This window comes from Arvicola amphibius, chromosome 3 (genome assembly GCF_903992535.2).
Source record: "Arvicola amphibius chromosome 3, mArvAmp1.2, whole genome shotgun sequence".
Taxonomy (NCBI): domain Eukaryota; kingdom Metazoa; phylum Chordata; class Mammalia; order Rodentia; family Cricetidae; genus Arvicola; species Arvicola amphibius.
The window spans coordinates 112,052,095-112,076,616 of NC_052049.1; the positions used below are offsets into that span (position 1 = coordinate 112,052,095).

The 24,522-nt window shown below is 49.0% G+C and overlaps 2 protein-coding genes across 3 annotated transcripts; both read left to right on the forward strand.

Moving 5' to 3' along the window:
* The first annotated feature begins 557 nt into the window (after window positions 1-557).
* On the forward strand, window positions 558-1,016 carry LOC119808788 (acyl carrier protein, mitochondrial-like). The gene has a single exon (XM_038321233.1). It carries the CDS (start codon window positions 558-560, stop codon window positions 1,014-1,016), a length of 459 nt encoding a protein of 152 aa, XP_038177161.1.
* A 4,139-nt stretch (window positions 1,017-5,155) lies between these two features.
* Window positions 5,156-10,276, forward strand: Thy1 (Thy-1 cell surface antigen). 2 transcript variants are annotated; one of them, XM_038323200.2, is made up of 5 exons: window positions 5,171-5,218; window positions 5,512-5,617; window positions 7,832-7,893; window positions 8,276-8,611; window positions 8,976-10,276. In XM_038323200.2, exons 3-5 carry the CDS (start codon window positions 7,857-7,859, stop codon window positions 9,086-9,088), a joined length of 486 nt encoding a protein of 161 aa, XP_038179128.1. In that variant the 5' UTR covers window positions 5,171-5,218; window positions 5,512-5,617; window positions 7,832-7,856; the 3' UTR covers window positions 9,089-10,276. The 2 variants fall into 2 exon arrangements, with proteins under 2 accessions (XP_038179127.1, XP_038179128.1); XM_038323199.2 differs by lacking the exon at window positions 5,512-5,617 and having other exon boundaries at window positions 5,156-5,218.
* Window positions 10,277-24,522: the final 14,246 nt, after the last annotated feature.

Below are 24,522 nucleotides of genomic sequence, written 5' to 3' on the forward strand. Positions count from 1 at the left end.
CACCGCTTACAGAGGAAAAATTGGTTCTCTCCAATGGAGTCTCATGGGGTCTGTCAGCCAGTCAGGGTAGCCCCGTCTAGCAGTAGATGGCCAACTCAGAACAATTCAATGGTATTTTTTTTTTTTTTTTTTTTTTTTTTTTTTGGTTTTTCGAGACAGGGTTTCTCTGTAGCTTTGGAGCCTGTCCTGGAACTAGCTCTTGTAGACCAGGCTGGTCTCGAACTCACAGAGATCCGCCTGCCTCTGCCTCCCGAGTGCTGGGATTAAAGGCGTGTGCCACCGCCGCCCGGCCTTCAATGGTATCTTTATAGATTCTAATTGCTTCGGGAAATTTTTTTGTCTTGTATATTTTGGTTTCCATTTTTGTAGGGATTTGTGTGGGGCAGTGTATAGGCTTCTTGGTCTTTGTATTTTTGGTTTATTTGTTTTGCTTGTTTGTGTTTTTAAGAGAGAAAGAGCATGGCGTTGGGTGGGTGTGGAAGGTGAGGAAGATCTGGGATAAGAAAAACATAATTAGATTAGATTTTTACGGCAGTGCATTCTTGGTTGGCGCAGTCATGGCAGCTCGTGTCCTTTCTGTCTGTGTCTGCTGCCTGCCCGCGGCCTTTGCGCCACTGCCCTGGCTTCCCACACTGGCCTTGGTCTGGCCACTCAGCACCACTGTCTACCCTGAGGGAACCCGGAGGAGGTCCCAGACTCTGCAGCCCTCCCTGGCCCTCATGCAGGTCACACACTTGTGCCTCCAGTACAGTGGCATACCCCCTTTGACGGTAGAGGGAATTAAGAACCGAGTGCTGTGTGTCTTGAAACTCTATGACAAGACTGACCCAGAAAAGCTCTCAGTAAATTCTCATCTTATGAAGGACCTGGGCTTAGACAGTTTGGACCAAGTGGAGATTATTATCGCCACGGAAGACAAACTTGGATTTGAAATTCCTGATATAGATGCAGAGAAGTTGATGTGTCCACAAGAAATTGTAGATTACAATGAAGATAAGAAGGATGTATATGAATAAAGTTTCAGAGCCTTCTTCCTCATGGGGAGGACTCCAAGAACGCCCGATTGCATCATGGCTGACTGACAGCCATTCTGTTGGACTGGTATTTAAATTGTCTGAGTGTTTTACCTTTTAAAAATAAATCTATTATAAAACTAAAAAAAAAAGAAAGAATATATTTTTATGAAAAAAATTTCAAAAGAAAGATCTATTAGCTGGGTTCAGTGACACATTGCTCTAATCCCAGCCCTCGGGATACTAAGGCAGGAGGATTGTGAGTTCTAGGCCAGCCTGTGTACTTTCTCCTCTCTCTCAACTTCTGATTTGTCTCCTAAAAAATAATTCATTTTGGTCATACTAACAAGCATATACCTACTTAGGAACCAACCCAACCTGAGATTAGGACAGGCAGCAAAGAGTACAACATTGATTCCAGGATTCTTTGAATTTCATAGATAAGCCATGTTTCTAAACAAATTTAAAAATAAACAGAACTGGGCAGAACATGGTGGTGCATGCCTTTAATCCCAGCACTCAGGAGGCAGAGGCAGGCAGATCTCTTTGAGTTCGAGGTCAGCCTGGTCTACAAAAGCTAGTTCCAAGACAGCCAGGTCTACACAAAGAAACCCTGTCTCAAATAAATAAATAAATAAACAAACAAACAAACAACAGAACAGAACAGAACAGAACAGACAGAACCAGTGCAAACTGGAAGGCAAGAAATGAATCACAGAGTTGTCATCTGACCCCCACATGCATGTCATGGCACATGCGATCCAACACATGTGTGCACACACATGCGTGCTCACTCACACACACATGCACAATAATAATGAAGATGACAATAATTAATTTTTATTGAATGTTTAAAAATCAACAGAAAAAGACTGTTCCACCCCCCCCCCCAGTTTTCTTTTGCCACATAAGGACATTAAAAACACACAGGAAATCCGCCATGAGCACTTAAACAAAAATGCTGGAAGCTGTACTCTGGAGATGCCAGTGCAGAAAGGCAGGTGTGGCCTTAGACCGGCCCAGCCTTGGAGCTGGGTACCATGTGCTTGACATCTGATCAAATCTGCAGGGTTTCAAGTGTCCCCGCATCTTACTGAATCAGAGGGCTGGTCCCACTCCACGCCAGCTGATAATGTCCTTGGCCAGACAGCCCTCCTTATGAGGACCAGGCTCAGGTCTTGCTTCTCCCTGAGCAAAGGCTTCAGTTTTCTGGAGACTGCAACCATGAGGCAGTCTGTCCAATTCACTGTCCTGCAGGGAACCAAGTATCCTCCCAAGCCTGCCTCCCAGAGGTCCAGGTTGGTTGGTTTCAGGATGCAAGCCCCTTCTGGCAATTCTGTGGAGAGTGTTGTTCTCTGGATTGTGAGTATATGAGGCCCATAAATCCTATCAACTCAACTCTGAGTGTTCAGCCATCCAATTAGCCCTGGGATAGGTACCTTTCCTACATCAACTAAGTGAAGGGGTGGCAATCTGGCAGTGATGGTCAAATACTCCCACACCATCTCCCCCATGGCACAGTGAAATCATTCTAGAAAAGCCTTGACAGTCCAGGCTGGAAGTACCAGATCCCTGTGGAGTCAGTCCAGAAACCAAGTCACTCCTCCATCCCAGGCCTGGCTCCTCTGCAGAGTAACTGGCTGACTTTTGACAAGTCATTTCCTTTCTCGGTCTTCAGGTCCAGGCTGTAAAGTGAGGGGCAGTTCTGTGACCCCCTCTGATGTTCCCAACACTCTGATAGCATCTACAAAAACCTATCCAACGTGATTAGATTTATATGACTATAAAGGGTAAATGTCCCTAGGTTGTTTTGATCTTGAGGAGTTTGTCACCCACGTGTCTCAAATTGGAGGGGCTACAGGAGACAATGAAAGAGGGGCCGGGTGACCAACAAAAGAGTCTCTTACCTCCACTTAGTTCCTTCCAGCTTTGACTTCTCACTTGGCAGAAATGGGAGTTTTCTGTCTCCTCCCCTTCCCCATCCAGGTCTCTCCCCAGATCCTGGACTGTCTTCTTCCGGCCTTTGATTCCATCCAACTAGAGATGATGCTCCAGCAGACTCGAAGTAGCAAGATCTCAATAGGCCATGCTCCCCTCCCTTTCCTGAAGGCAAAGTGCCTGGGGACCCAGAAAGTAGGCCAGGTCCTGGAAACCTTCGCAAAGTAGCACAGACAGGTCTCAGAAGGACCTGCAGAGTAGCATCCAGGGCCTCAGGCAGCCTGAGCTCTGCAGCTAACAGCCCTCTGGCCCATGTTCTGCTCCAGAATAAAGGAACCAAGCAGCTCCAGACCCAAGCTGAGGAAGTCCCGAACTAAAGCAATTGGGCTCAGATAGGAAAGATCCCTGAGCCTGACAGGAACCACTGAAGTCCAGGGACAGGATGGAGCATGTGTGGAATGAGACAGGAAGGAAGCTAAAAGAATGAGAAAGAATGCAAGGGGGGTGAGAAGCTGAGGCCAGGACACCCAGATTCTGAGAAGTTCCCCTTGAACAGTAAAGCTGGGTGTGTTCATCTACAAGAGGGGTGGTCCTCCAAGTGGGCGCTGTTCCTCAACCCCTAAGCCCTGGGGAGCTTTACCGAAAGCACACCAGGGGTTCAATGGCTTACCAGAGAAACAGCTCCACTCCTGTTAGAATGTCTTAGCATCTCAGGCACTGAGGGAGGAGACTGAAATTGCATCTGCAGGCCCAGGGATGGCTTCCAGCAGGGTCATTACTGTATTGAGCCTGCAGTGCCAGTGCCAGGGCTGACTTCTATGAGGAAATAGGAGGATGAGCCGGCAGATGGCTGAGACGTAGGGCTAGCCCACAAGACTTCCCAACCAGAGTTCAGAGACCAGGAGGTTCAATTCAGACCAGCCTTTTAAAAATATAAATATAGGGACAAGCAAGATGGCTCGGTGGGTAAAGGGACTTGTTAACAAGCCTGACCACCTGAGGTCAGTCCCCACGAACTACATGGTAGGAGGAGCCAACTCTGGAAATCTGACCTCTGGCCTCCAAATAGGTGTACTTGGCCATGTGCTTGCACAACACACACACACACACACACACACACACACACACTATATGTGTGTAAACTATTTTAAGTTTTATTTAAAATAACAATAAATATAAACAAATAAATCATTAGCACTCCGTGTTTAAAAACAACCTCTTAGTGACATCACAAAGTTGATGGGGGAGAAGAGGTATCCCTGAGGATGAGAAACTGGGCCTTTCCAGTTATCACATTCCCCCCCCCCCCAATTCTTTGCTCCCCCACTAGCTGAAGGGTGCGATGTGGAGTGGCTCAGCACTGAGGCTTTGGGTTCCAAGATCCTGCAATTGGTCAGTCTGCTGGACTACTTACCAACCACGAAGTAACAAGGAGTGGGATAGGCCGAGTCTGTGGTGATGGGCGTGGGGATGGAATGTGACCATGGATGTAGTGAGCTGGGCACAAAGCTCGTGAGAAGGCAACACTCCTTCCCTTGTTTGAAGACCAAACGGGACCATCTTGTACTCATGGAAGTGAGAACATTTTAGCTGGCTGGGCCAGGAAGGGTCAGCTCAGGAATAGCATCAGGAGCAGAAAGCACTCTTCCAGCAGTGCCAAAGGCTCTGTGTACCCGAAGGTGGGTAGGCCTGGGCAGCAGAAAGAGGGGCCAGGCGCGTGCACCTCTTGACTTGCTTCCGAAAAGGCTGCTCTAGCATGGAATGCAACCAACCAATTTCCTTTGCAGAATTCCAGGCTCCAAAGCCAAAACTTGTCTCTGGAGGCTCCAGCCTGGAGGGAAAGGAGGGGGGAGCTAGCAGGCCTCCCCACAGCACTCTCCCCTTCCATTGTCCAGACTTCTAAAGGCTCTAGCAGAGAAAGGGTTACAGCCTTAAAAGGAAAGCAAGCCCTCCGGGTATGAGAAGGAGGCTGCCCCATCCTGATTCCGGGGGTCCCAAACTGTCTTTTTCCTGAGCAAGCCAGTCAGCCACAGGACTGAGGGTACCCCTTCAGTAACAGCCAGCCACCTTCCCACACCCAGGCGTGCCCTCACCAGACACCCCACCCCCTCCATCCTTTTTTTCCCTCAGCCTCTGATTGGCTGAACCCCGAGGCCCTCCCCGCTCCCCCTCTCCCCCACCCCTGGTGAAAACTGCGGGCTTCGTGCAGGGTGCAGCAACTGGAGGCGGTGGTGCATCCGGACGAGGCTGCAGCTACCAGAGTCCAGGTGAGAGCAGGAGCCAAGGAGGAAGCTGCGCACACAGGGACAGCCACAGAGCGGGGTTGCAAGCCCTTCCAGCTGCAGCTTTGGAAAAGGATACGAGGGCGCTCCTTAATGGGGGCGCGGCAACTGGGGAAGGGACTTGCATCCCAGACTGGGAGGGAGTGAGTCTGTGCAGGGTCGCAGGCTTTTGCTGGCGGGCGCTGTTAGAGACTGGGTGCCAGAGGAGAACCGTGAGGAAGGGGACACCGAGGACAACCTTTGGTTCTGCCATCCACCCAGAGGTTCCCCACGTTCAGATCGCTAGGGAAAGGGGTAGTGCCGCTAGAAGGAGGAGGCAGGTGGCAAGCTGAAGGGAGTCTCCGCCGGGTGACCTCGCGGCTCACAGGGTGCGGGGCACCTCAGGTAAGGAAACCGCAGTGCTGCAGAAGGGGACTGGGTGGCAGGCGTGGGGGAGGGAAGAGCTAGAAAGGATGCTAACGGGGGTGGGGGGGATGGGGAACCTCAATTGGTAGAGAAGGATTGAAATACGGAAATGGCATCAGGGTGGGGTCAGCCAGGCGTGGCCTCAGGAAGAGACTGCAGAGTTTGGCTGGGTGTGGGCTTCTGAGACTGGGGCACCAAGACACAAACTGCCTCTGTCAGCGCACTCTACCTCTTCACCTGGTTCCGCCAGGCTTCTCAAGTCTCAGCTCCATTTCTTTCCTCTAGGGTTCCTTTTTCCTCCCCTAATCCCAAACCCACACTCCCTCCTCCAAAACCCAGTGTTCTCAAATCCAAGCCCTAAACGGGCTTCGGCGTGGTGGGTTAGCCTTTAATCTCAGCCCTCAGGAGGTGGGGACAGCAGAATGGAGAGTTCAAGATCAATTTGGTCTTACCTCTCGAGTTCCAAGCTCACCAGGGTTACTTAAGGGAACCTTGTCTCTAAAATAAATAAATGGCCCCCCTTCTCTGCCACAAAGTCTTGGGATCCTGCGCCCCAAGCTGAGATGACATTAACTGTGGCAGCCCATCCTGGAGACCCCATTCTCTTCCCCCAAGGACCTTGGACTGCTAGAGTGGCAGAGTGGTGGTGCACCCTGCGCAAAGGCTGTGTAGCCTAGGTGGAGCCCGCGAACACTCTCGAGCAAGGACAGGCTTCTCGGTGTTGCCAATGTGCTGAGCAGGGTGCGCTTGACTGCAGGGTAGGGAGTGGTGGGGGGAAGCTGGTGGTGGCAGAAAACCTATGTCGGGAAGCTATAAACACTGGACTAAAAAACTGCAGCCCCCAGAATCCTCGAGAGCTGGCCCCCTTTGCAAGCGTCTCTGGCTTATGCACAACCAGAGCGCTAAGGCTTCTCATTCATATCCTGTGTCCTGTGCAGGCCTCTATGGCACCTTAGCTAGGCATGTGCCTGACCTCATCCCTAGTCAATAAGCTGTCTGGATCACTTACTGTGGGGCATAGCGCCTGATGCTTATCTTTTTTTTCTTCTTCTTTTCTTTTCTTTTGGTTTTTCGAGGCAAGGTTTCTCTGTAGCTTTGGAGCCTGTCCTGGAACTAACTCTTGCAAACCAAGCTGACCTCGAACTCACACACAGAGATCTGCTTGCCTCTGCCTCCCAAGTGCTGGAATTAAAGGTGTGCACCACCACCACCCAGTGCTTACCATTTTCTTAAACTCCATCACAAATTCCTTTTTTTTTTTCCCGAGATAAGGTTTCTCTGTGTAACAGCCATGGCTGTCCTAGAACCAGCTCTGTAGAGCAGGCTGGCCTCCAACTCACAGAGAGCCACCTGCCTCTGCCTCCCAAGTGCTGGGATTAAAGGCCTACACCACCACATCTGGTCACAATCCTATTCTTACATAAGGTTCAAAGAGCCTCATTTATCCAGTAAATATCTTTTATCCAGCTCTCAGGACACAGTTTGAGGACATCCTAAACTACATTGGGAGATCGAGTCTCGATAAAATAATAATAGGCCAGGTGGTGGCACATGCCTATAACCCCAGCACTTGGGAGACTGGAGCAGTTTGGTGAGTTTGAGGCCAGCCCAAGCTACATAGTGAGACCCTATAAAATAATAATAAACAATTAATTATAATAAGCAAGTATATTTGAGTATTATATGCTAGGACTGATCTGGGCATTAGGTATCTTCTCAACTAATCCCCAAGGAGGGTGTATTTTTGTTCAATGAGTATGAAACTGTTCATTTGGAAAGACTGAGTGAGTTCCGGAGAGCGGGTGCACAGCGTCATGACCAAGCCTGACCCTCCTGGCCTTTGCACTCGGGCTCGGATTAAGATGGTAAAAGTTATGTGTAGTTTACCAGATCAAAATTGTAAATATAGGCAATGCTTGCCCAGAGGGGTCTTAAATCCCAGAAAAGCGATGAAGTCGCCCAGCAGGGACGTACTCCAGGGACAGCACAGACACACAGCATCCCAGGATGTGTTTCTTCCTCCTCTGCTTTCTCTGAGTGGCAAAGAGCCTCAGGCAATGTCACCTTCAAAGAGAAGGGGTGAAGGGAGGGGCTTGGGTGTCCATCGCGGTCTGCATGGGCTGTACATCCCGACAGTGAATGTGGGCCCACTTGTCCCACCTCTTGGCTGATACCCGGCTTTCCCCACTCCAGAATCCAGGACAGAACCCTTGGCACCATGAACCCAGTCATTGGCATCGCTCTCCTGCTTTCAGGTACTGGGCAAGGGGCAGGGCTGGCATTCCAGGGCATCTGGCTTCCTTCCCTTGGGGAAGTAGTCTCTTTGTCTTAGACTCGGGAGCTTGGAGGGCTCAACCTCACTGATCTGCCTGTTGGTGGTCTTCGGCAAAGTGGAAACTCCATACAGGAGCTAAGATTGATCTCCTGTTCTTGAGACATTCATTGATGGGACTTAGAGGTTGAGTAGACTAGAGATGGAAGTTGGGGTCTAGGGGGTTGTTCTGATATCCTACCAGTACCCCAGGGGTGAGTGCAAACCCCACATCCTCCCTGGCCAGGACCCAGACTACTCTTCCTGCAGGTGGGAGGCCTCTGCTCTGTGTCTCCCCCAATTCAGAGAAGGCACTGCTGTGCCAGTCTTGCAGATGTCCAGAGGACAAAAGGTGACCAGCCTGACGGCCTGCCTGGTGGACCAGAACCTTCGCCTGGACTGTCGTTATGAGAATAAGACCAGCTCACCCATCCAGCACGAGTTCAGCCTGACCCGAGAGAAAAAGAAGCACGTTCTGGCAGGCACTCTCGGGGTACCCGAGCACACGTACCGCTCCCGGACCACCGTCACTGGCAACCCCAACATCAAGATCCTCACCTTAGCCAACTTCACCACCAAGGACGAGGGCACCTACGCATGTGAGCTGCGAGTCTCTGGCCAGCCTCCCACAACCTTCTCTCAAAATGTCTCTGTGCTCAGAGGTGAGACTGGTCCCCAGAAAGATGAAATGGCCAGGTTAGCCGGGCTGGGGCTAACTAATCTGCCTACAAAAAAAAAGCAACCAGCAGCTCCATTAGCTGGGCTGGAGAGGAGAGGGGCCCTATAGCCTTCTCATTTCCCAATGGCTGCCTGATCCCTGGGGAACTGCTGCCCTCTGTGTGAGTGGGGACAGATCAGGAGTGGGATAGGCAGAGCTTGGAGTAGAGGCTATATGTTGAAGAGCTAGCAGAAAGATGGTAATTCGGTAATTCTGCTAAGACATCAAGACAGCAGCTGCCTTAAAGGGGTAGCACCTGGCCTTGCCTTTGCTACCCCTCCTCCCCTCACCTCCTTCTCTCTCCACAGACAAGCTGGTGAAGTGTGGCGGCATAAGCCTGCTGGTTCAGAACACCTCCTGGCTGCTGCTGCTCCTGATCTCCCTCTCCCTCTTCCAAGCCATGGATTTCGTTTCTCTGTGACTGGTTGGGTCCACGGAGAAACAGGAAGCCTCAAGGCCCAGTACAGAGGTCCTGCTTCTCTGGGTCAGCTGACTCCCTTCCTGAGTCCCTCTATCCCTTGGGGAGAAACGGGGACCCTGTCCCTCCTTAGGAACCCCAGTGCTGCATGCCATCCACTACCCCGCTCTGACACTCCGCCCTCTCCACTCACCGCTGGCTGCCATTTTATACTCTTCATTCCGGGGCTGCTTCTGTTTATTTCAAGTTTCTCCTTTCTTTTCTCTGGGAGTTTGTGATGAGGGAGGCCAGGATTAGGGAGCTAACGGAGCATAAGGGTGGATGATGGATATTGGGGTGGCAGGATACCAGTCCCTGGTGGGGAGTTCCTCCTTGCCAACCAGGCCAGATGCCTGAAAGAGACGTGAAGATGGAGTTGGGTGTGTCTGTGCCTGGTACAGTCATACTCTTGATGAAAGTATTGCCCAGAGGGCAGGGAGGGGGCCTCACCATCTCAGGATATCAGCATGCTGCTCAGCCTTTGTGGCCCGTCCAAAGAGGATGAGAGCAGAGATTCTACAAGATCATTCTCAGCCACCACAAACACGCCCCCTCCTATCACTGAACAAATCCCCTGGGGCTCTTGAGCCAGGGCACATTCAGTAAAGATGCAGGTTCCGCCAGAGAATGTTGGGGAGAGGGGAGTGGGAAGCGGTGAGGGACTATCACCCCTTCTGTCTCTAGCTGCCACTGCCTCGAGTGACAGGGCTGGCAGAGGAAGGCCAGCTCCTCCCCAGCTCCCAAGGAGCCAGAACTCTGACTGCAGGGCCTAAGTCAGTGCAGGAAGGAGGTCCTAGAGCCATCCAGCTGGACCCGGCTTGCTAAGGGAGATCCTTGGCTCTTCTTTCCCTTGCCCCTCTGTGCCAGCCCCTCTGGCCATCCCTGATCCCTCAGACAACCAGAGTCTTGCCACCTGCCTCCTCTGGGACCTCCTAGGGTGGGAAGCAGGTGGTAGAGAGAGACCCAGTGTGAATACCTCTCAGAAGAGTGAGACCCAGTGTGAATACTTCTCGGAAGATAGCTTTTCCCAACACCCACTTCCCCACTGGCAACTGCCTGTCCTGTCACCGTGTGTAATGCCACCACAGCTTACAGCATCTCGCTGAGGGAAAAAAAAAAAGTTGCACAATAAAACCAAGCCTCTGGAGTCTGCCCTGGTGTCTGTCTTCACTTCGCTCCACCATGATCCTGGACCGGGATGGCTTGACTGGGTGTTTCTATGGGCAGAAGGTCCAAAAGGACTCTGAGTACCCTGGCCCTTCCTATCCTCTTGCCTCCTCTCTCCCACTTTCTGCAACCCCCTCCCACAGGGGCATGATACTGGGCTTCTTTTCAGAGCGACTCTGATGTGAAATCTTCCATCAAAGCCATGTGGGTTCTCTCTGCTGACTCACCCGGCAGCAGCCATGAGTTCGCCCGCCAACACATGGGCCCCACCAGGCAGCCCTGGCTCTGGGAGTACCAGTGATTTTGTTCTGATGGGTGCACCCCGCCTTTTTTCCCAGCCCTGTTTCTACAGAAATGCAACCTTAAGTCCTGTCTGCCGAGAAGGCACGCATGCCCTTGAGAGCTGGAGCAGACAATCGGAGGCCCAGGCATCAGGCCCTCAGTACAAAAGCAATCACCTGGGAAAGGGCTGGGGTAGGCTTCCCCTCCAGAGTGGAAACGTGGGGTCCCATCCCTGGAACCCTCCTCAAAGAGTGATGAGTGAAAGAAATGTGAACAGGCACCAGGCCGTCCTGGGTTTAGGGTCAGCTGGGGACCACAGGGTGGTAACGGGTTCCATTTTCAGTAAACTATGGAGACAGCCTGAGACAGCCCACCCTGCTTTGACAGGCAGTGTGGGAGGAGGCTGAATCACTTGGTATTTAGCCTGGATAGAATAATTATCTGAACATTCTTCTTAAACATCCCAATCTAAATCAATGCCACTTGTTCCCAGTCTTCCTCTCTTTGCATTGACCTCCCTTCTGACTACGCCTCATGAAGCCAGGAGAAACCACGCATTGTGAACATAAGCCATTCGGCAGGTGCAGCCAAGCCTGGGCTGTCCAGGAAAGGGATAGTCCCAAGACCCCGGCTCCCTGCTGGGCACTTCCTCGCAGCTACAAGCTTCAGGCCAAGGAGTCTAAAGGAAACCTTGCAGGGGAGAGAAGTGACTCAAATACTAGGCCAGTTCGGGAGGCCCTGCCCTCAGGGCAGTGGGAAGTCAAGTTCAAAGTGGTTTTCTGGAAGGAATTGGGAGGCCAGGTAGGAAGCCCAAATAAAAAGCCTACCTGAGACCTTGGCATCTGGAGGGTGTTCCTTGTGTGGCCTTTGCCACACCTGGCAATCTTTCCCTGGAGAACTTTGTGGCCATGCTGTTCGGGAGGTGGGGTTGCCTCTCTGAAGCTATCCCAGAGTTGCAGTCTCAGCCCACGAAGCCACAGAGGACCATGAGGCAAAGAGGGCAGAAGAGGATGAGGGGGAAGCCATGAGGCCTTACAGTCTAAACCAACCCAAGACAATCATGACACAGACAGGAATGCTAAAGGTTTTCAGCAGCTGGCCATGACACCCAGCAGTGCCTCAGGTTGAGTCAGCAAATCTTGTGGAGGCTGTGAGATGTCTGTAGGATTTGGGGCTCCTGCCCAAATGCCCCAAGTCTCCCACCCACCTCTTCACTGCCCCTAACCTCGCTCTACCTTCAGCTACTAGCTCAAGAGCATCAGATGCCAGTGTCTTGGGGCTGGTGAGATGGCTCAGTGGGTAAAACTCCTTGCCACTAAGTCTGATGGCCTAATTGCAATCCCTGGAACCCACGTTGGTGGAAAGAGAACCAACTGCTAACAGCTGCCTGACCTCTACACTTAAACCATGGCACACCTGTCCGCATGCCTGTGCATGCTTACATACACATACACACGCTAAATTGCTTTTCAAAAGGTTTATTCAAAATGTTTTTTAATGCCCTCTTTGTACCCTACATCTGAATGGGGTTACCCACTGAGACAAACTGTACAGGCTGTCATTGTCACAGTCTCTCAGACAGGTAGAACTCCCTTGAGAAGGCCAAGGAGATTACCATGAGATGTGGGGACTGTCACTGGCCAACAGAGAAGTCATCGTAGCCTGGGGATCTGTGACAAGCAACTTCCTGCCTTCTTGCACAAAGTCCAACTCCTGCCTGAGCTTGTAGCTTTTGTGCTGGGAGGTGGGACAGGTACATCTTCCTATGGGCATGCATGGCGGAACACGAGGCTGAGTTCCCTCTGAGCGTTAGCGTGGGCTAGAGAGTCACCGCCCATGCTCAATCCAGAGTACTCAAGATAATGGAGCAACAACTTTCCTCACCAAGGCCCAGGGCTCTTGGTCTTAGGAGGTTGTGTGACCCAGAATCTTCCCCCACCCTTAGAGAAAAAGCATCCTTTGCCTGGCAAATGGAAGACCCAGGGTCAGAGGAGATGGATTAAGACCAATAGCAGAGGCCTATAATAGAGGTCAAGTATGGCTCAACACTCAGGAAGACCTTAATGGTTGAAGAATCTTTCTATATAGCCCTGGCTAGCCTAGAACTCTGTATGTAGACCAGGCTGGCCTTGAACTCACAGAGATCTGCCTTCTTCAGCCTCCAAAATTCTTGGATTAAAGGAGTACAACACCATGCTCCAAAGTTTACGATTTAGTGTTGGACCAGATTCCTATCAAGGGGCACAGGATGCGGCAGGATCTGATCTAAGCCTGCGCTTAGCTCTTTCTTGCTCTGTGCAGACATATTAAAGAACAGTAATAGAAACAGTAAGTGGGGAAACCCAAGTGGAGAAACTCATACCTGCAATCCCAGTGCTTGGGGCAGTGGGGGCTCAAGCAAGTGGGATGCGTGATTTCCGGGCCAGAATGGCTACATAGCGAGCCTAGTCTAGACTATGGAGTGGGACGCTCTTTTGGGGAGAGGGGAGTTGGGAGATGTTGCGGTAGTCCAAAGTGAGGATGATGGCTTGGACAGAAGCCATAGAGCGAAAATAGAAGTGGTGACTTGGAGAGGCATTTAAAGTGGAAGACGCGTGAAATCTAAACGAAGCATGTGAACTCGGCCAATATCAACAGTTCAATTTTGCTATTATGCTGGTTATACAGGATGCTACCACTAAGGGAAACCAAGTCACAGGTATAGGAGACCTCTAACCTCCTGCCTCAAGAGGCAGAGTGCAAGCAGATCCAGAGTGGATCCCCTGGAACTGGAGTTACCGATGTTTGTGAGCTGGGAATTGAACCCAGGTCCTCCAGAAGAACAGCACGTGCTCCTCATCACTGAGCCACCTCTCTGTCCCTCTTGTACTATTTTTATTATTTTTATCTTTTCAGGGTTGGAGCAATCTTTCTTTTCCACTATATTCATTTTTTTTAAGTTGCCTCAAAGGTTTAATGAAAGAACACACACACTCCCTAGCATAGCGGCTGGAGCATGTGCAAAGCTAACTTCTGCCACCTGCTTGCAAGCCTCCCTGTCCATGGTATTTGTTACGGTGGATAGAATGGACTAAGCGAGCATTAAATACAACCTTGACCAAAAGTCACAGCAAAGCTCTAGGGAAAGATGAGACTAAGCGCCAGGTGGAATGGATCCACCTTTAATCCCAGCACACAGGAGGCAGGGGCAGGCGGATCTCTATGATCTCTATGAGTATCTCTATCACTACAGAGTGAGTGTAGAAGGAAGCGGCAGACACTCCTCCATCAAGTGAGTTCTAGGCCAGCCAGAGCTATTCAGTAAATCATTGTCTCAGGAATAATAAGGAGGAGGAGGAAGAGGAAAAAGGAGGAGGAGAGGTGGCTCAGTGGGGGAGAGCACTGGCTGTGACACAGCAAGAGGACCTGGGTTCAAATCCCCAGCACCGTGTAAAAGCCAAGCACAGCTCCCATGTCTGCAACTCCAATGTTGGGGAGCAGGGACAGGCAGCTCCCAAGACCTTGCTAGCCAACCAGCCTAGCCAAAATGGCTAGAATCAGGTTTGGGGAAAAAAAAAAAAAAAAAACCTTGTCTTGTCGGGTGGTGGTGGTGGCACCAAAGCTACACAGAGAAACCTGTCTCAAGAAAATAAGAAAGAAAGAAAGAAAGAAAGAAAGAAAGAAAGAAAGAAAGAAAGAAAGAGAGAAAGAAAGAAAGAAGCCTTGTCTAAAACTAACTAAATAAATAGAAGTGCAATAGAGAAAGACACTGAACATCCTCCCCTGGATTCACACACACACACACACACACACACACACACACACACACACACATTGTTATAAATAGACTTTTTTTTAAAGAATAATTAAATGGGCTAAGTGTAATCTTGGTAGGGAAGTCAGGAATCCGACATCATCCTTGGCTATGCAGTGAGCTGGAAGCAAGCGAGCCTATAGAAGAGCTTCAGCTGTGACCAAAAGATGACTCAGCAGGAAAAGGTGCTAGGCACACAGCATGACAACCAGAGTCCAATATCTGGAAACTCTCTCTCACATATAATGAATAAATAAATAAGCTTTAAGCAATAGATAACACAACATCAACAAATTTAAATGCTTGTATATATGAGAAAGTTTTAAATATACAAATATCATGGTCAGTTTTAATCTCAGCTTGTCAAAATTCAGCTTGTCAAAATTAGTCATCTGAGTAGATAGCCTCACCTGAAGAACTGTTCTGATCCCCTTGATTGATGTGGGACAACCCGCTGGCTTGATTTGCCCTGCTGCTGCTGCTGCTGCTGGTGGTGGTGGTGGTGGTGGTGGTGGTGGTGGTGGTGATGATGATCATTGATGATGATGGTGATGATGATGATGATGATGATGATGGTGATGATGGTGATGATGGTGATAATGGTGATGATTCATCAAGGACCAGAGAACAGCTGCTCTCAAGAAATTTTCAGTCTGCCCATCAAAATCCAGCAAAATTCTTCAAAGACCTCCAAAGAACGGCATTCTACTTCATTTGGAAAAGCAAAAATCCCAGGATAGCCAAAACAATCCTGGGCAATAAAAGAACTTCTGAAGGCATCATAATCCCTGACTTCAAACTCTACTACAGAGCTACAGTACTAAAAACAGCCTGGTATTGGCATAAGAACAGACAGGAGGACTAATGGAACCGAATAGAAGACCCGGATATCAATCCACACACCTTCGAACACCTGATCTTTGATAAAGAAGCAAAAAAATATCAAATGGAAAAATGAAAGCATATTTAACAAGTGGTGCTGGCATAACTGGATATCAACATGTAGAAAATAGACCCATATCTATCACCATACACAAAACTCAAGTCCAAATGGATCAAAGACCTCAACATAAAGCCAGCCACACTGAACCTTATAGAATAGAAAGTGGGAAGTACGTTTGAATGCATTGGCACAGGGAACCACTTCCTAAATAGAATCCCAGCAGCACAGACACTGAGAGAAACAAGTAATAAATAAATGGGACCCACTGAAACTGAAAAGTTTCTGTAAAGCAAAAGACACGGTCAACAAGACAAAATGACAGCCTACAGAATGGGAAAAGATCTTCACCAACCCCACATCAGACAGAGGTCTGATCACCAAAATATACAAAAAACTCAAGAAATTGGGTGCCTAAAGATCACATAATCCAATAAAAAATGGAGTACAGACCTAAACAGAGAAGTCTCAACAGAGAAATCTAAAATGGCTGAAAGACACTTAAAGAAATGTTCAACATCTTTAGTCATCAGAGAAATGCAAATCAAAACAACTCTGAGATTCCATCGTACACCTGTAAGAATGGCCAAGATCAAAAACACTGATGACAACTTATGCTGGAGAGGTTGTGGGGAAAAGGGAACACTTCTGCATTATGGTGGGAATGCAAGCTGGTACAACCCCTTTGGATGTCAGTGTGGCGATTTCTCAGAAAATTAGTAAACAACCTTCCTCAAAACCCAATAATACCACTTTTAGGTATATATCCAAAGGATGCTCAATCGTGCCACAAGGACATGTGCTCAACTATATGTGTTCATAGCAGATTTGTTTGTCACAGCCAGCTACATAGCGACACCCTGCATAAAAAATAAAACAGTCCTCACCAGTCGCTGAGCAGAAGTCAAGCAGATGCCAATAGCGTATTCTTAGACCACTCAGGATTTAGAACCTCGAGCCAAGTAAGTTCTCTTTATAAGTTACCCAGCCTCCGAGATTCAGTTATAGCAACAGTCAAAGAACTACATGGGGCTTTTCATGCAAGAGGTCTCTGCTCCTCAAATACGAGGTGTGTGTCAATCCGATGAATGGGAGTTTTGAGAGGTGGAAGGGAAATAGAGAAGTTCAAAAAGGAAAAAAAAAGGTAGCATTATGACAGAGAGCTTACATGACTGACTGGGGACATTGCTTGATTGATAGGACACTCACTTGCGTACACAAAGCCCTGAGTTCAATCCCCAAAACACGGAAACTGGGTGTGGTGGATCAGACCTGCAATCCAAGTAGCTGTGAAGTGGAGGCAGGAGGATCAGAAGTTCAAGGTCATCCTCACCTTCGTAGTGAGTTCAAGGCCAGCCTGGAAGACGTGAAACCTTGTCTCGAAAAAGGAAGGAAAGAAAAGGAAGCCTAAATGCTTGCTCCCAGGAGTTAGAGAAACCACCTACCTTTAACTCTGCTTTGACCATGTTACCTTAACCTCGTGAAGCTCAATGCTGCCACAACTGTGTTGGGGAGAAACAAAGGACATGGCAAAATCTCTGTACCAGAAAGTTGGAGCAGGAGCAGAATTCTGAAGGCAGCTTCCTAATGTCACATACACCCCCCAACCCCTGGAACTCATGAATGAGTTCCAATCACCTCACACCAGGGCGAAGTTGTGTGGCATAACGGACCTTTTCGTGGTTGTGTTTGTTTGTTTTAAGACAGTGTCTTGCTGCTTCTCCTAGGCCTGCCTCAAGCTCCTCATGATCCTTCTTCCTGAGTTCCGAGGCTGGGATTACAGCTGTGAGCCACCATGCCTGCCTTGTGGCATGGTTGATCATTTAGTTTGGTTGGGGATTTGTGTTTGTTTGTAGAGACAGGTTTGGCTCAAACTCCTGGGGTCTCCCTGCCTGAGCCTCCTGAGTGCTAGGATTATAGACTCTGCTCATAATTGATCTTAAAAGCAGTAGGCTATCTAGGTAGGCCTCATTGTATCACACGAGCCCTTAAAGGCATAGAAATTTCTCTGACCAGGGGTCTACAGGGAAGACAGAGAAAGGGAAGGACCCAAGTATTGCCATGGCTGCATCTGGTCCTAGCAAGAGGAAGAAGGGCAGCCTCTAGGAGCAGAGGGCAGACCCATAATGGAACTAGGGACCTCAGATCAGCATCCTGAGGATCTAATTCTCCCAATAACCTGGCCAAGCATGAAGGTGGGTCCGTCCTGAGCATTCTGGCTGGAGCCCAACCCAGCACTATTCTTGATTTTGGCCTTGTGAGACGCTGGCATTGTAAAAAACCCAGCCTATCTTTTAGATTGTGCAGCGACGAATGGTGTCGCTTTCAGGCTCTATATTTCTGGATGTGTGTTAGGCAGCAGTAGAAAACTCACTCAATATGAGCCGGGCAGTGGTGGCGCACGCCTTTAATCCTAGCACTCGGGAGGCAGAGGCAGGCAGATCTCTGTGAGTTCGAGGCCAACCTGGTCTACAAGAGCTAGTTCCAAGACAAGCCCCAAAACTACAGAGAAACCCTGTCAAAAAAAAAAAAAAAAAAAAAAGGAATCAAAGCAAGAAACACAGGGTGGTAACGAATGTGGTGGAAATGGAAACGCTGGACAGCACCAAGCTGTGTGGTCATGAATTTAGAGCACACCTGATCGGTTCATCTTTTCCCAACTCCTTTATTCTTATGAAGCAGTGTCGAGGAGGTGGGTGGGACAGCTCAGCAAGGGTCAGGTGTTTCCAGACAGGAGCTACAGAGGAGCAGACAGGAAAATCAAGGGACTTGGCAAGAAGAGCCTAGCAAGACGTCAGCGACTAAACTGAGCGCGGATGTGAAGAAGCCTGTGGGTGGGCAGGTGACGCATGGTGAGGCAGTGGGGGTCAAGAGGCCTCCAGGCTGACAGGGAGGCTGATAGCAACAAGAATGATGGAGGGGGCGGAGTGGAAGACAGTGGCAAGGAGCTGGCTGTGGAAAAAACACGCAGTGTCCTGGAGCCAACGGCAGAGACCAACAAAATGGGTAACAGAGCATAGCCATAGGTTCCATAGAGCATGCGGACTTAATGACGGGGCTGCAGAAGGACTTACCCGGCCAGCCGTGGGCTAAATTGTGTCCCCTGAAAAGATGCGTTCCAGTCCTGATCTGCACTCCCTGCCAATATGTGGTCTTCTTTAAAAATAGGCTCTTAGCAAATGCAACCAAATTAGGGCAAGGTTATCTCCATTAGGGTGGGCCCCCCATAGCCTCATAAAATCAGGGGAACCAGGACAAAGAGAAATGGGAGACAGCGAGGAAAGCCAGCACGGGAAGTGGACAGAGAGACTGGAACTATGTCATCTGGGGCCACCAGAAGCTGGGAAGGGTGAGGAAGGCTCTCCTCTCATGTCTCGGAAACAGCACGAGGATGCTCACACTTTGACTAGGACTGATACATCTATCATTTCAAGCCTCTCCCCCTCAGCGCTCAGAAGACAGCAAATTTCACTTATGCAAGGAAAACAGGAGAAAGTTGGGAAAGGCACTGAGTCTATGATGGGGCTTGAGGCAGAGAGGGAGTTAGCGCAGGGAAGGAGACGCACCTGGAAGTGATGGATCACCTAGACTCTTCAGACCTGGGGCAGACAAGCCATATTATGACACAGCCATATCAGTTCAGACATCACTGAGGAGATGGGTAATGAATGGGTAATGAGGTTACAGAACAGGCCCGGCACTGGCCACGCCGGTGATCTGGGGATCCCTGTACCCCTTTCCGTGCCACCCTCAGGCAGCTGATCTCTGTCACATCAGGAGATTGTGCTTTCCTGCCTCCTGGTGGGATTCCTAAAGCACCCATGTCCCCAGTGACAACAGCCAGTTTGCAGCTCTGACTGGGCATATTGGTTATTTGTGTGTCGCTGTGATCGAAATACTTGATAAACAAACAACTATTGCTGTTGTTCTCCATCTCAGAGTGTTCAGTTCATCACTGTCAGCCCCGTGTTCTTGGGCAGAGGAGGATGGCAATGGCCATGTGTGGATGGCATCCAGGCACAGTGGTAGGCCGGGAAGCAGAGACCACAACAAGAACCAGGAGCTAGGGAAAACCTTCAAAGGCACACTTGCTTCCTCCAGCCCAGGTCTTCTCTCCTAAAGGTCCCGAAATAGCACTTGCCTCTGGAGAACAAGAGTTAAATTGAGCTGGTGGAGGACATTTCTGACCATAACATTCAAACCAGAAAACCAAGCTTTGAAGCTTGGCTGCTCTCTGCTGCTCTGCCAGCTGCACAGCTGTAGACCTCAGCTGCACAGGATGGCAGCTGCTGGCCATGGGCTGCTCCTTAAACATGCAGTCGGCTGAATTTAGGGAAGTTCAAAGCAAGCTGGCCAGATGACTTAGCAGTTAAGAGCATGGGCTGCTCTTGCAGAAGATTCCAAGTCAGTTCCCATCACCCACATCAGATGACTCACAACTCCCTGTAACTGCAATTCCAGGAGCTCATACAGGCTCTTCTGACCTTCGAGGGCGCCCATACTCACATGACAAACACACATACACACACACACACACACACACACACACACACACACAGAGAAAGAGAGAGGGAGGGAGGGAGGGAGGGAGGGAGAGGGAGGGAAGGAGAGGGAGGGAAGGAGGGAGGGAGGGAGGGAGAGAGGGAGGGGGGAGGGAAGGAGGGAGGAAGAGAGAAGGAAAGGAGAGAGATGCATTGATGCAAATAAAAAAATTCAAGATGTTAGTCAGACAAGTGGTGGTGGCTCACGCCTTTAATCCTAGTACTCAGGAGGCAGAGGCAGTCAGATCTCCATGAGTCCAAGGACAGCCTGGGCTGCAGATCGAGTTCCAGGACAGTCAGAGCTACAGAGAAACTCTGCCTCAAAAAAACAAAAAGGAGAAGAAAAGGAGGAGGAGGAAGAAAGAAAGAAAGAAAGAAAGAAAGAAAGAAAGAAAGAAAGAAAGAAAGAAAGAAAGAAAGAAAGAAAGGAAGGAAGGAAGGAAGGAAGAAAGAAGAGGAAGAGGAGGAGGAAGAGGAGGAAGAGGAGGAGGAGAAGAAGAAGAAGCATGACAGCTCATGCCAGCACTTGGTGGCAGACGCAGGCCTGCCTCTGTGAATTTGAACCTGATCCACGTAACCAGTTCTAGGCCAGACAGGGCTATACTGTAAGATCTTGTCAGAAGGAGGGAAGAAGAGGAAAAGAAGAAGTGGGGGTGGGGAATGGGGATTGTGAAAAGTTCACTTGTGGGGCTGGAGAGATGGCTCAGCAGTTAAAAGCACTGGCTGCTCTTCCAGAGGATCTGGGTTCAATTCCTAGCACCCTCATGGCAGCTCACAGCTGTCTGTAATTCCAGCTCCAGGGGCTCTGATGTCAATGTACATAAAATAAAGTTAAATAAATTATTTATAAAATAAAAAATAAGCAGGCAGGAAAATAAAAAATGTTCCGTTGCTCAGTCATACCGGCTACACTCACGAGAAGAGAACCCTGGATTAGACTACAGCTGTGGGGTGTTTGACCTACAGTTCTTACATGTAATAGCCAAACTCCAAAGAAGAGATAGAACAAGGGGGCTTCCAGAAACCTCTCAGCCAAGCTGCCGGAGGCTGAGATCAACACTTTCAGCCTAGGAACGCTCTGAGCACTCCACCCCAGAGTCCTGAGAGCAGGGGACTCTTTTTCTGTGCCAGGCCAGGGCCACCACACAGTTCTTGCTTTCTTCCTCAGCACAGCTGAGAGTGATAACTTCCCCAGAGCACAGCTGAGCCAGGCACACAGCAGTGATGCCTCTAACCCTAACAAGATGCCCGCAAGCCCAGGGCTCTTGACACATTGGTGCATACAAAACTGTGCCTCAGCCCACAACATGGAGCCCCAATAGGTTGAAAGGTGTCTATCTTCCTCTTCTCTGTTGGTCCCCAGAAGCACCAAAGCTCCTCTTTCCTAGCCCTTCCTGCTGCCCTTAGTCTTGTGCCTTCCTCCTGGGCTCCTATTAGCTCCTGCTGGACCAATTTTCTTGTGTAGAGCTCTGAAAACCCCAAAGAAATGCCTGTCATCACATCACAGTCTACAAAGCAAGAAGCCACAAAAGGATCCCCATCCAAACATAGTCAACAGGCATCTCTGGGGATGGAGAGATGGCTCAGCAGTTATGAGTGCTTGCTGCTTTTCCAGAGGTTCCAAGTTCAGTTCCCAGCACATAAGCTGAATGGCTTACAACCACCTGTAACCCCACCTCCAAGGGATCAGAGGCCCTCTTCTTGTCTCCAAAGGGGCATGTACACACACACGGATAAATAAAAACAATAAAAGTACAGCATTCCTGTGGTTGGGGTGTAATATACGAGAGAAGAATAAAAAGACCAAGTAAGAAGAAGGAGTGAACCCTGACTGTGAACTTTGTGGGACTGTGACATGTCAACGCAGAAGCATTAATATAACAAACCTACCAAGGTGGAGTCACCAAAACAGGGGAGCTACACATGCATAAGATAAGGTACATATATAATTGTTCTGCTAACCTAAAACTACTCTTTTAAAAAACCGTCATTTCTTAAATAAGGAAGGAGGCAAACATCTGAATGAGACATTACTCTAAAGGAGATACAATCGATTGATGCTCAGCATCACTAGCCATTAAAGAACAGACAATCAAAATGGTAATGAGGTAAGACTCACAACCTATAGAATGATTACAATCAAAAAGGTAATATGGAGAGACAGTACAAAAGATAGAGCCCTCATAACTGTTGATGGGCCTGAAAGTAATTAACAGGCTCTTGACCTGAGGATGAAAATGCAGGCTAACATCTAACCAAATCCTAGCCCTAACCCTAACCTAACACTACATTAACCAAGACCCTGACTTAACCCTAACCTAAACTTAACCTTAACCTAACTCAACTAACCTAACCCTAACACTAACCATAACCTAACCCTAAACCATAATCTTATACTAAATAACCTAACCCTAACCCTAACCTAACACTACATTAACCAAGACACTAACATAATGCTAATCTAAACCTAACCCTACCCTAATCCTACCCTAACCCTAATCTAAACCTAACCCTACCCTAATCCTAATCTAACCCTGCCCTAACCCTAACCTAACCTAATACCAACCCTAATACTTAACCTTAACCCTAATACTAACTAACCTAACCCTAACCTAACCCTAACCTAATGGGCATTTGGGAAGTAAGAAAAAGAAGAAATAAAAATTTCTCTTGTGTCGATGGTAGGTACTTGCCTTGTATTTCAGAAATAGAAGCCCCTTGCAGAAACTCCAAAGCATAAACCCAATATTCCCAAAGTGAATGGAAGTCTCCCTTTCTAGACACAGATCTACTTACAGCCTTTTTAAGTGTATTTTTTAATTTTTAATGTATCTTATTTTATGTGTATGGGTGTCTTGCCTACATGTTATGATGTGCAACACACATGTGCAGTGTCCATGGAGTCCAGAAGAGGGCTCAGATGCCCTGAACTGGAGTTACAGATGACTGAGCCTTCGTCCAGTTGCTGGGAACTGAACTTGGCTCATCTGGAAGAGCAGTGAGCGTTCTTAACCTCTGGATCATCTCTCCAGTGCCTATTTGCAACTTTTAAGTGATTGGGTTTTTTTTTCCTGTTTCCCTAATCAAGACATCCAGATCTGCAGGATGAAGCCAGGCTTCTTAAAGCCCAGGTCAAGGGCCATGATGGAGTTAGTTGAGGGGAATGGCAAATAGAAACTCTGACGTCAGGAAGTCAGGCTGGGGATTTCGCTTGGTAGAACATTTACCTAGAATACACAAGGCCCTGGGTTCAGCCTTCAGTATAGCCAAAGAATGGGGTGGGGTGCTGGCCCCAAGAGAACATGAAGCTATTATATGCATCAAAATAAGTCAGATTCATTGGGCAGGAGAGATGGAGCAATAGATAAAAGTGGTTGTCAAGAAAGCCTAAAGACCTGAGTTCAATCCCCAGAACCCTCTGTGGAAGGAGAATGTGTGTTGTCCTTTAATTTCCACCTACCTTGTAGAAGAGAATCAACACCCGGAAGTTGCCCTCCGACTTCTAACATGCGTGCCATGCCAATGTGCACACACCTCTGTCACACACACACACACACACACACTAAAAATGTTTGCAAAGATGTGGGACTCCAAATCGTCACTGCAAGTGAGAATACGGGTCAGAGACACCTTGGAGTCATAACCTTGATACCGTCTGCTGTTCATAATGCTCTTTCATAACTGGCCCAGGATAGCCCAACAATTCTCAGACAGCTGTCCCCAGGCCAGCAAGTGCTGCAGTAGCCCAGCAAGTGCTGCAGTAGCCACAAATGCATTGAAAATGTAAACGCTCAAGGCCATCTTAGACCTCCTGAGTCAGAGGGTTCCGGTTGGGGACGGAGAACCTCTCATCTAAATAACTATCTTTTTATTTTAACTGTGGCTTGAACCCAGGGCCTCAAGCAAGCGCTCTGCCACTCAGGTGTATCTCTAGCATGGTTGATAGGGACTTCATGTCTCACTCGGTTGCCCAGTCTGACCTTGACCTCACTCTGTAGCCCAGGGAAGCCTTGAACTTGCAATCCTCAGCCTCAGCCTCCTGAATGGCTGAAACTATAGGTCTGCACCACCATTGCCAACTTAATAGCTGTCTTCTTCTAACTTCTCTTCACTCAGCAAATGCCTGCCTTTCCTCAGCCAGCCTCGCTACCTGGCCTCACTTTCTAATTCACTGAAAGAAGATGCCGCCCAGAATCCCCACCACATCCATCTATCCACCCCCCGGGCCTGTCCCAGGGCTCTAGGCTTCTCCCCTCACTTTAGGTGGTTCATGCCCCCCATCAAGGCCAGTCCTTCTACTACCAGACCCAAGCCCATCTCTTCGTATAATTGGGGCATTGCTCCAGACATGCTACATGGTGAATTCAAGGCTAGGTAAGGCTAATTGTGAGACCTTGTCCCTAAAAATAAAAATAACAACAACAATAACAACAAAGAGAGATGGGGCAGTGAGTAAAAGCACTTGTTACACAAGCCTGACCACAGAGTTCATATCCCCAGGGCCAAGTCAGAAAGCCTTGCTGCTCTGCCCGAAACCTTCCAGGACTTCCATCTCAGTGTACGTAGACCAACAGAAGGTGGGCCTGAGCAGCAGCAAGATCAAGTAGAATCCCCACAGTTTAAGCCAAAAAGAGGAACACATTATTGGGTTAGGACACAGGCTAGAATATTCCTG

Excerpts from the sequence above, each read along its gene's own strand:
- LOC119808788 (XM_038321233.1), top strand. The coding sequence starts at position 558 with ATGGCAGCTCGTGTCCTTTCTGTCTGTGTCTGCTGCCTGCCCGCGGCC.
- Thy1 (XM_038323199.2), top strand. The coding sequence starts at position 7,857 with ATGAACCCAGTCATTGGCATCGCTCTCCTGCTTTCAG. Across the intron at positions 7,894-8,275 it reads CATCGCTCTCCTGCTTTCAG|TCTTGCAGATGTCCAGAGGA; the intron begins GTACTGGGCAAG and ends CTGCTGTGCCAG. Across the intron at positions 8,612-8,975 it reads AAATGTCTCTGTGCTCAGAG|ACAAGCTGGTGAAGTGTGGC; the intron begins GTGAGACTGGTC and ends CTCTCTCCACAG.